Here is an 11,360-nt window from a genome sequence, read left to right as displayed (position 1 = left end):
AAAATGCAAAATGTAAAAATGTCCCCTATTTGATGAAACTGATTTGATTCATAATATTTAGTTTGTATAAGTATCGTTCGATTTAAAGTTTGTATCTTTTGTATATAAATATATTGTAAGAAAAACCGACTCGTTGAATATTTGAGAAACTCAGTGCATTGCTTTATTGATTTTTATTCATATACAATAATATGTTGAAGAAATTGGACTTATTTATTGTACCATATGAAACAGGTACAGGGCGTCCCACGAAACTGGGAAGTAGCAAGATGACTTGAAAGATGTCTTTGATTTTTGAAATAATAAACAGAATTCATTCATTTGTCATGACTCCGGTACAAACATGAAATAAATTAATTTAGTAACATTTTGATAATTACTTGATTCAGATGCAATATAACTGGATCACTGGTTTTCAAATTAATTTTTTTTATTTAGCCTTGCAATAAATACATCATAACATAAACTATCTCTGACCCTAGGTTGCAGTTTGGACTTACCAAAATAATTAAGAGTCTTAATCCTACCTTAACTGACATGAAAGCAGTAACATGAAACATTAAAAGAAAAAAGAAATTTTCCAGATATTTTCCAATCATTCGAAATGACCTAGTTAAATCAGCAAACTGGGTGATTCCCATTTTCCATGAGTGCTTTTCTCCATTGTGCTTCTCAATCCGGTCCAAGTTCTTCTAAATATTTGGAAAACTTTGAAGAATTGAACTTTGACTGTCGGATTGTTGTCTTCGTGTTTTCTTCAAATCAGAATGGGCAAAAGTTCGTTCGATTTTTTTGTTTGTTCATTTTTAGAAAACGATAATTTTTTCATTTCTCTGAACAATCTATTTTGTTCATTCATTGTTAATTTTTTTCTTTAAGACACTCTATTCCACGAAAAATGTTCAAAAAAGGCGACATTATATAATTTCTTCCGGCGTCTTTGTATAAATGAATTTAACCCAAGGAGTATTCCATACTCCTTCACTAGATTCAGCCTGCTTATAAAAAGTCTTATACATTTTAAAGACAGGGTCGACTTAGAAGTGTCGTATCGCCCCGGGCTTTTATGTTACCACTCAAAATCAGTTGTTGTCAGCTTTACTTTTTAAGAAGTAATTGGCAAAATTCTCATCGATAATTGCTTGAGAGCTTGAGTCCTTTAAATCACAGTGCTTTGGTTTAACCTTGATTACCTTGAATGCTGCAAACCTAGTCTCTTCCTCTGCCCAGCTCCTGTAGATAGTATTGTTAATTGTTATTTTTTAGAAAAACATTTAATAAAACTTGAAAGATTTCAACACTGTACTTTGTTCAATTTTGGTTTTGTTAAACTTTGCAATATCTTTAACCTAAAAAATCAAAAATGCAAAAACCATCCGAAAACTATCGTTTTTGAGTTGTTTCATGCATATAACTTCTGCCAGGGTCCAAATTTGTTCTTGTGAAAGAGCAAGACATGTTTTGAATAAACATATTTTTATATATTTGTTTTTCTTCCACATCATTACCTGTAAGTTTTATTAAACTTGATTTTGAAATTTGTAAACTCCTGATCTGGGTTCGGGAACAGTATGCTTCCCTCAACAATAAGGAACAAGGAACACACCAACAACACCTTGTAAGAGAGTTGATTAAAGGGAAAGCTGACGTAAAATTAATTAATTCCTCATCAGGAGTAAACGCTAGGGCTGGAGAAAGTTATGAAAGCATTCGTTAAATTAGCAGAAGAAATCGTTAACCCTATCCCTGCTGGGGTACTTGAAAACCAGGATACGCTGGGGGTTTTGGTTCTTTCCCTAGAAAAAAGCCTTAGAGAACAGGTATAGGGTTGAAATGCATGTGCATAGCCCAATTTGCCAATGCCAGCTCATTGAAAAACAAATTTGACCGATAACTTGAATAGTTTGGATGCTAGGGAGAGTTGAAAAAGAGCCAAAAAAATAGGTCAGAAAAATGAAAAAAAAAATATTTTTTTATATTTTAAACAAATATCAAAGTTTGACACATGTCTCTATATTCATTTTTCAAGGCTTTTCAAAAATATAGCTTTTAGCTATGTAGCCTCAGTCACAAAAAAAAGTTATGGGCTATTTTTGATTTTCCAAATACCGTCCTATACCAAACCCTATGCATTAAAAAAGAAAAAAATTACAAACAATCCTTTAAATTTCAATTCATTAAAAGCCACAAAATTTCACAATGACAGTGTCAAAAATGAGATTGATAGGACCAAAAAAACTACAGGGGGCGCCTTACGCCCCCCCCCCCCCAGCCTGTTTAGGGATAGCAATGTTTAAAATTTATAAATAAAAAGTAAATAAGTATGTTTTTAATGATGTTTTCTGTATTTCCCACTTAGGTGATATCTTTACATTAATTAATACATGAAATATTTAGTTTAAATAAAAAGTCTAAACGTGCCCAGGCCTAGACCGTTCATTTCATCATGGACAACGTTTGATACAGGGTGTCTCAATAAAAATGGGAATGAAGAGACGACTTGAAAAATTTCTTCGAATTTAGATAGTTGATAAATGTCAAAATATGTACAAAATAAAGACTGAACGTCTTTCAAGCTTTTGAACATGTTATCTGCTTTCTTTGTAACTTCAAAATTGACTAAAATGTTTAACATTAACAAGTTTTAGTTGTTCTTCAATAAATTAGATCTGGACAGATTCTTTGATATCTCACGCAATTTCGAAGGTGCATATATAATAAACCACATTTTGGAATTCCCAAGACTAGCGGGATCTAAAATATGAACTGCTTTAACTGAAATACAACACAATTCAATTATATTCAATTATAATGTCACGCTGAACAAAGACGATTTAAAAGTCGTCACTTAATTCCCATGTTTACTGGGACACCCTGTAATTAAAATAGTTGCCCAGTTCATGAACTCAACGCCTAAAAGACAATTTAAATTTTCAACTTCATCGTGACATTTATAGGTTAACTTTATCATCAAAGTCTCCGGATTCTTGACCTTAAATAATAAATATCCTGGTTTACAAACTTGAATGCAAATTTAGCAACCTTCAGTTCAGAGTTTGCGGAGTGTCAAACATATTTTTCTTATTTTTATAACTATTATTTATATCCCAAGATAACAAATAATGTAAATTCAGCATTGATTAAAAGATTGTATATTAAAAAAGGCTAAACATTGTTTTTGCTTTAAAAAAAGACCATTGTTGTGTAATACAATGCTATGGAGGGCCTTTTTATATTTATGATTGTGCTATAATTGTCTCTGTCATAGTTTAAGAAAAAACTGACCAATTTTAAAATTCTCAGGCGTAGATGTTTACGTATATTTTGTCACAAAAATTATATTCCTAAATAAATATTAATAGATAAGAGAAATTGTTCCTTTGTTTATTAGGACATACATACGTTTTTGTAGCCCTTGGCATATGCATTTAAACAAAGCACTTGTTTCTCGCTTTAGTTCAAAAGAAGTAATTTTTTTAACTGATTTTTTTCAGTAGTGGTTTCATTTCAAAAGTGAATTGCGCATTTTTACTACAGGAGAACATAACGGAATTATAAGAATTAAACTGCTTTAAAACTAGAAAAACGACACTGCCTTCAACACTAATAATATAAAGGTTTCCATAAGTATTTTTGTGAAAAGAACATTACAATCTTTGCATAAAATAAGGTCATTTAAACTTACTCTTATACAGCCCCTTTAATATTAATATACAAAAAAAACACTTACTACAGTCTTCATGGTGCGTTGTTACTGTCCAAAAACAACAAAAGATAAAAGAACTTGGACAGTGCAGTGTCAGTAAACATGATAAAAATAGTTTATCAAAAATTGGGAGACTTAAGAAATATTTTCTATCATAATAATTATGTTTAATTTCAAAGGAAAAGGTCAATATTTTTTCATTCAGAAAAAATTGGTCATCTATCTAAACATTATATTAACCTAATCTTCAATCAAAGAAAATAATGTTTGAAAAAAAAATTTGAACAATCTTGAATAATCAAGAGCAATATAAAAATTTTGTTGATTTATATGTATTAACAAGAACTACATTTTTATTGGCTGAAACAAGTTTTTCCAAATGATTTTTTTGTTAATATTTATTGATTTAAATTCATTTGTTTATTTAAGATAGTAGGTATATCAACAGACTGTATTTGTTGAGAAAATTAGATCTACAGTTTTAAAATATGGAACTATTACATATCATTTACTATATTTTCATTAATTTTTACAAAAAAAATTTTACTGTACATCATTAATGCCTGCTTTAGTTTTGCGATTCAAATAATGGCTATAAATTCGACAGTGACATGCAATTTTGTGGAATCCCACTCCAAAGTGTGAAATATCTGCAAAATTTGTCTTTCGCAAATACGGCCGAAAAAGGGAGAATTTGCAGTAAAGTAAAACATATGCGCGTATTGTAAAATGTAGAATGCGATTTAAATTTAGTTTTTATAGTAAAATGATAATAGCGTTCACAGAATGCCAAATAGAATATAAAGTTGTTGATAATTTTCAAATTTTATTTTTCGAATGAAAATGTAAAGTTTGAAACAAATAATTAAAAAAAAAATATCAACTTTACGGTTAGACATTTTACATTTTACTCAAGGTTTTTCGGATGTGGAAACTTCCCAAGGATATTTTCCCATATAGCCACTTCGTAAATCTTTATTAGCTGCAGCGCTTGGCCCCTAGTATGTTCTATCCGCAGTACTGGGACATCCAACCGTAATTATCGGTTCTTGAGATAATGCCCTTTGGAAAATAACTAAAGTTCAATCCCGGTATTTATTCGTGACCAAAAAAACAAACAAAAAAACGGATTATCTTTCATGGCAAAAGTCTTCATTTTGATTCCATGTGATCAGATTTAAATTGAAATAATACTGGATGGTTGCATTATATGATTTCTTCCTGTCTGTAATTGAGTTTTTGCCATAAACTCTGATTTTCTTATCTCTATATCTTTAAAACCCAATGTCTTAGACCTTAGGCATTTCAAACTTTAAATCCTTTAAATCCAAAGTTTAAATAATCAGGTTACAAAGATATAGGTGTTATAAAATTGAGTTTGTGGCAAAGACTCGATACCATTTCACTGCAATAAGCACTGATACAATTGTAACTGTTCCTATAGTGTGTGCTGTCATAATTACATCTCCTTCATCACGATAAAGTGTTCCGATGATAACGTTACAGTAACCGATCACTAATAGACAGTAGCTGACACAGTCATGTTACGATGATAATGTTACGGTTACGAATAATCACTGATAACCAGTAGCTGTCACAGTCGTGTTACAATGATAATGTTACGGTTACGAATAATCACTGATAACCAGTAGCTGTAACAGTCGTGTTAAGATGATAATGTTACAGTTATGGAACTATCACTGAAAAACAGTTGCTGTAATAGTTGTAGTTGCAGTTACAGTTACTACCATAGAACTGCACATCTCATCTCTTGAGGGATTTGCTGGTTCTGAAACTGCTTCTGAAAAATAAGCAAATGAATGCAACATGAATATATGAAGCTCTGATCGGATAATAATTAAAAATATATCATGTATAAAAACGTTACTCTGAAACTATTTTATATAAATGAATTTCCCTTTTTAGAGGGAACACTATCATTAACCCATTATGAAAATTAAGAGCCAATACTATGATAACATTTTTTTTGCTATCTAATGCTCATTTTGTTATAAAAATTTTGATTTTCACACACACGCGCTAATAAATAATTGAAATGAAAACTTTAATATAAGAAGTAAATTCAAGTGACCCTATATTTAAATAGGAACATGATAAATGATGATGCTCAAAAATAATAATGTCCAATAGTGGGTTCTCTGTAAAAGTGAATGTTGGATTTATGCAGTAGACACTAAGTAGGAAATCATAAGAAGTCAACACGAGAAAGAAAAAAAACGATATTTTCCTTAAGTTGCTTAGATGAAGCATCAGGCATGCAACTCATTAACATGAGTTCACTTAAAATATCGTTACAAGTCCCTTTTACCTGGATTTTCTGTTTTACGTCGTCTTCGCTCTGATATTCCAGTCAAACCTTAATAATACAGATTTTTACAGAAAATCAGAGATAAAACCTTTTGGATTTGTGATAATAGTAAGTATACCTTCCAGATCTTCAAAAGTATTGAATTGTTCAGAATCGTTATAAGAATCTTCATTATCTAAAAAAATGTTCGTTTTATTCAAAAAAAAAAATCAATTACATTTTCATTTTACTTACCAACATCGGAACTAAAAGAATCGCTAAATTGTTAAAAGTTAAAAATTAGAAATATTTTTGATTTTCAAAATAAAATTTATAATTCAGGGCAAGAAAGTTACAAACCAAGATTTTCGCGTACAGTAGAATTTAAATAATGAAACAATAAATACGTAAATAATACAGTCTGTTCAAATATTTCAAAATATTAAGACTTACAACATTGAAAAGTTTAATTTTAATATTATATTGCTTTAACAATTAAATTGAACAGAAAAATGCGGGAAAGTTTTTTATCGAAAATAGAGGAAACTCTTCGTATTTAAAAGTATAAACAATGTTTAGAATAATTTAGAAGATTTAAATTCGTAATATGTCAAAAAAGGAAAACCTTGATCTGTCTCGAAAATTGTATGAATTTTAATCAAAAATAAACGATCACTCACAGTTTGGAACTTTCTTCCCCTGTAATCAAATGTTTAACAAAAATAATGATTTTAACAATTCCTTTTGTGAGGAGAGTTATTGTCTGAAACATCTTCTGATTTGCTAAACTCTGTTTCAGATAAAACTGATGGTATTGACACTGAAGATGATGACTCTAGTGACTTTGATTCTGAAAACTCTGAATCAGTTGATTTTGATTCTGTCAACTCTGATGGTGTTAACTCTGATGATGTTAATGCCAATGATGATAATGCTGATGGCATTAACTCAGATGATGTTAACTCGGATGATATTAACTCTAATTGTGGTAACTCTGATGGCTCTGATGGCGCTAAATCCAATGATAATAAAGTTGATGAAGATTCAGTAGAAGGTACTTCAGAGAAAGTTAATTCTGACGGAATTAACTCTGAGGATATTAATGAAGAGGATGATACTTCTGGTAATGATACCTTTGCCTCAACTAAACTCTCTGCAGGTGTTTCTTCCTCAGAGTCATTTTGAGATACCACGATTTCACTTGTTTCAGTGTCTATTGATTCTAAGAGTTCTTGTGGAATTGAAACATCTGCTGCTTTGATATTGTTTGATATAGGGGTTGAGATGGAGGACGATGAAGATGAGGATGAGGATGAGGATGATGAAGATGAACGAGAGAAAGATGTAGATACAGATTTAGAAAATGATTTTGTGACAGATGTTGATGCTGATTGTAATACAGGCAATATTATTGATGAGGTAGATGTCGAAGATGTTGATGATAAAGAATTCTGAACTATTGATGATGATAATGATGTAGGAGAGATTGGAATTATAACTGAAATTGATGCTTCTGATTGGATGGAGTTTGATAGTACTGATTCAGGAAGCTGTGATGAAGCATCTGATACTAATGATGCAGTTGATGCTGATGCTCCTGGTTGGATGGAGCTTGATACTTCTGGTTCGTTTGATGAAACCTCTGATACTGAAGATGAAATTGAAACTGATGGTAAGATTGATGTACTCGATGAGCTCGACATGAATACAGGTGCTATGGAAGACATTAAAGAGGGAAAAGCTTCTGCGAATACCACTGAGGAAAGAGATGAAGATTGTTCTGGTAATATGGCAGCTTGCAAAACTGAAAAAAATGTATATAGAAGGATTATTTATTAAGTATTATTCACTATGTCGATATTGAACATGATAAAGAGATACACAACCTGGAGTAGGTTCAAGAGTAAAGTCAGTCGTCTTTGCCTCAATGAATGAAGCAGTTACGGCACTCAGCGCACGCTCTTTAATTTTAAGAAGTATCTCCTGTAGAGATTGAAAACTGTCCAGTTCCTCCAGGTTTGCCTTTTCACTAGAACAAAACATATTGAATTCAAAGAGACTGTTTACAGTTTACAAGACAAACTCAATCTACCAATTTTGAACAAACTTTTGAAAAAGCTTTTGTCTTTTTTAAACTGCAAGAAAGAATTTATTGAACGAAAGCTGTTAATGAAAAAACAATTTGATTGAACAAAAATTCAATAAAACAAACGATTTTACTGAACAATTATTCATTGAGAAAACGAACAAAATAGAAGGAAAATAAATGATAAAAGAAAATAAAAATAACAAACTTGGTTGTTCACAAACGATCAGCGAACAAAATAAAAAATAGTCGAATGCGCCCACCTCTAATAAGAGGTACAAAATTCATATCGTAACAAAATAGAATATTTCTGTATGGAAACTACATTTTATTAATATTTAAAGCAAACATTAAATCAATTATCTCAATATAATCCATTTGTTTCCTTTGCTTGGTTTGAGTGCGTGTAGTGGGACTTAAAAATGGAAGATTGGAGTACTGTGGAGTGGGAGTAGAATATTGAGGACTCCAGGCAGGAGTAGGAGTTATCTCTATGGTTTGTATATAGGTGCTAGAAGTAGGAATTATCTAAACAAATAGAAATGCCAAGTCTTTGTTAATATGAAGTAAAAAAGACGAAAACTGAACTGGTTACTTCCATGATCGCATCAAACTCTTATTTTCTAATCCGTATATATTTTTGTAACCTTACGTCCTTTCAATTAAATCCCATTTATGCAAAATACACAAAAAAAGTAAGTTATAGTTTTTGCTTTAACGGACTTAATATCTAGAAATCTAAAAATTGACCAAAATCTAAAAATTTTCCAGTTTTAAAATGGTGTTTGAAAAATCTGATTTTTTTCTCTCATAAATGTATTGCTCTAAAGGAACTGCAGACGTTAATTTAAGTGACCCTCCATGCAAAGATGACAATGCCTGATTCACAACGTTACCCATGCAACCATTATCTGATCGTAGCGTTTTATGAGGTAGCGTTTTATTAGGTAACATTTTATGAGGTAGCATTTTATGAGGTAGTGTATTATGAGGTAGCGTTTTATGAGGTAGCGTTTTATGAGGTAGCATTTTATGAGGTAGCATTTTACTGGGAAGCGTTTTTATGAGGTAGCATTTCATGCTGCGGCGTTTTATGAGGTAGTGTATTATGAGGTAGCGTTTTACGATGTAGCGTTTTATTAGGTAACATTTAATGAGGTAGCATTTTATTGGGTAGCGTTTTATGAGGTGGCGTTTTATAAGGTAGTATTTTCTGAGGTAGCGTTTTATTAGGTAGCATTTTTTGAGGTTGCGTATATGAGTGTAGCATTTTTCTAGTGTGATCGAAAATTCACCTTTGTTTGAGTATCAGTGAAGAAGGTTGTAAGAGTTCGTCCGTGTAGCAGCACATCAAGTTCTCGGGTCACAAGTTCAGTTATAGTAGCGTCAAAACTAGAAAACAAAGAAATCAAATCTTAATATTTGTCAAATGCAATAAAAACGTTCGAATCTTTTTTGTCATTTATTTTCAAACCTGTTTAGCACCCAAACTACTTAAGTTAACGGTATAATTTTTTCAATAAACTGGCCTTGATAAAATTGGCTATGAACATGCATTGCAACTATATACCTTACCTCTACGGCCTTTCTCTACGGGGGGGGGGGGGGGGGGGGGGGGGGCCCCTTCCCAGGCTATACAATATACATAGATTCAAACCCCCCAGACTTTAATAGTTAATATTTTAAGGGTTAGTATTTTAAACGCATGTGCCAAAGTTTACAGTTTAACTATTCTTTGATTTTTAACTTTTATCATTCAATGTTTTTTAATAATCAAAATCAAAACGAAATTATCTGTAATTCAAGAAGCGAAAGAAATGGCATACCACACTTTGAAAATATCAGGTCTAGAAAATATTGTAATTATTACTTCTAAAATCATACTTTAATTATTGCCGTAATTCACATCATAAGAAAAAATCATCTCTGAATGTCCTTTTTATTGAAATACCCTGTAATGTTGAGTATATGAGTACTGTTACTAAAACAAAAACGAAGGCGTGGTGGGGTAATAAAAAAAACAAGTTTTAGTTTCGCAATCAAGAAAATATAATGCCTGTTGCTAAATCCTGCAAATATGTTCAAGATGCTAAATTTGCCAGGTTACTTGGTGCAAATTTGTTGCAACCATTAGTTTCAGTTTTACAATTATTTAAAGGTTAAAGATGAGAAACTGAATTATAGCTTCAGGAATTTTGAAACAATTTATGTCTGTTACCAAGCTGAAATTTATCTATATCTTTAAAGGGACAGGGACTGTAGGCGTGATTTCAATTTAGGTGAGATTTCGTATTTGCGATTCACGTCGAAACCCTTTAATCTTGTGTTAGATGAAGGAGGAATAGAATACCATTTTTTCAATCCGGTTTTCAGAAAGAAAACCGAGAATATCTTTCTCAAAAGACAAGGTTTAAATAAAGGCTATCATTATAAACCAGACTTCAGACACCCCCCTCCCCTTCAGACATATCCCTTTTTATCTATATATTATTATATAAATCTATATATAAATTTGGCTTGTCTGTCTGTTTGTCTGGGTTTCTGTCTGGGTGTCTGGGTGTCTGTCTGTTTGTTTGTATCCAATAAACGTCAAAACGGCTGAACCGATCGGGCCTAAATTCTTTGTGGGACATCACGTGACCACAGGGAAGGTTTATGAATGATAAAAATTTAAAAAAAATGTGTTTTAAAGGTTTTTAATTTTGTGAAAAAATTTAAATTCTTGAAAATCCGCAAATTTTTTTTTTTAAATCCGCAAAATTTTTTTCTTCTTTGTTTTTAAATGTAAACAAAAATAACATGTTCATAATTTAAATAGAAGATGAGCGCGAAGCGCCCTAAAAGCCTAGTATTTATATACTTTACTTGTCTCTCCGTTTGTCTGTCCGCGTTTGTATCCAATAAACGTCAAAACGGGTGAACCGAGCGGGCCCAATTTTGTGTGGTACCTCACTTATTCACCAAGGAAGGTTTAAAGATGATAAAAATTTTAAAATTTTGCCTCCAACAAAATGTGATTTGCATCAAAGAAAACGTTCAGAGTTGAAATAGGTATAAACACATTTAGCAGAGGCGAGACTTGAGTGCAATAGGGTAGGGTATAATTACCAGTTTAATCTCAAGAACTGAATTCCAACATCTTTAAACACAAAATGTTGCCTTTTACATTTAAAACAAGAAAAAATGTGTTAACTATGTGCGCGTAAAAATGTATATATGTTGCATGTAGACGGACACCCCCCGTGTGTGCTGTCATAATT

At 31.6% G+C, this 11,360-nt stretch overlaps 2 protein-coding genes across 3 annotated transcripts in view; both read right to left on the bottom strand.

Annotated features, from left to right (window-relative positions):
* Positions 1-609: 609 nt before the first annotated feature.
* On the bottom strand, positions 610-3,818 carry LOC111715324 (probable cysteine protease RD19B; the record flags this gene model as incomplete). Its single annotated transcript, XM_023490645.1, is given in 4 exon segments — positions 610-692; positions 1,194-1,233; positions 1,509-1,615; positions 3,731-3,818. Coding segments are annotated over 4 exon segments (242 nt in total), but the record flags the coding sequence as incomplete, so codon positions are not given.
* A 1,207-nt stretch (positions 3,819-5,025) lies between these two features.
* Positions 5,026-11,360, bottom strand: part of LOC111715325 (uncharacterized serine-rich protein C215.13) — a gene marked incomplete at its 5' end in the record, with an annotated part of 19,432 nt that continues 13,097 nt past the window's right edge. Inside the window, 9 exon segments of one of the 2 annotated variants that reach the window (XM_023490647.1) lie at positions 5,026-5,507; positions 6,036-6,083; positions 6,154-6,210; positions 6,270-6,292; positions 6,756-7,432; positions 7,481-7,818; positions 7,901-8,043; positions 8,486-8,628; positions 9,396-9,492. In XM_023490647.1, coding sequence (XP_023346415.1) covers positions 5,404-5,507; positions 6,036-6,083; positions 6,154-6,210; positions 6,270-6,292; positions 6,756-7,432; positions 7,481-7,818; positions 7,901-8,043; positions 8,486-8,628; positions 9,396-9,492 — 1,630 coding nt within the window. 2 annotated transcript variants of the gene reach the window in all.

Source organism: Eurytemora carolleeae, unplaced genomic scaffold (assembly GCF_000591075.1).
Source record: "Eurytemora carolleeae unplaced genomic scaffold, Eaff_2.0 scaffold1753, whole genome shotgun sequence".
Classification (NCBI taxonomy): domain Eukaryota; kingdom Metazoa; phylum Arthropoda; class Copepoda; order Calanoida; family Temoridae; genus Eurytemora; species Eurytemora carolleeae.
The sequence above is the reverse complement of the archived record's forward strand: the minus strand, read 5'-3'. Positions and strand labels throughout refer to the sequence as shown.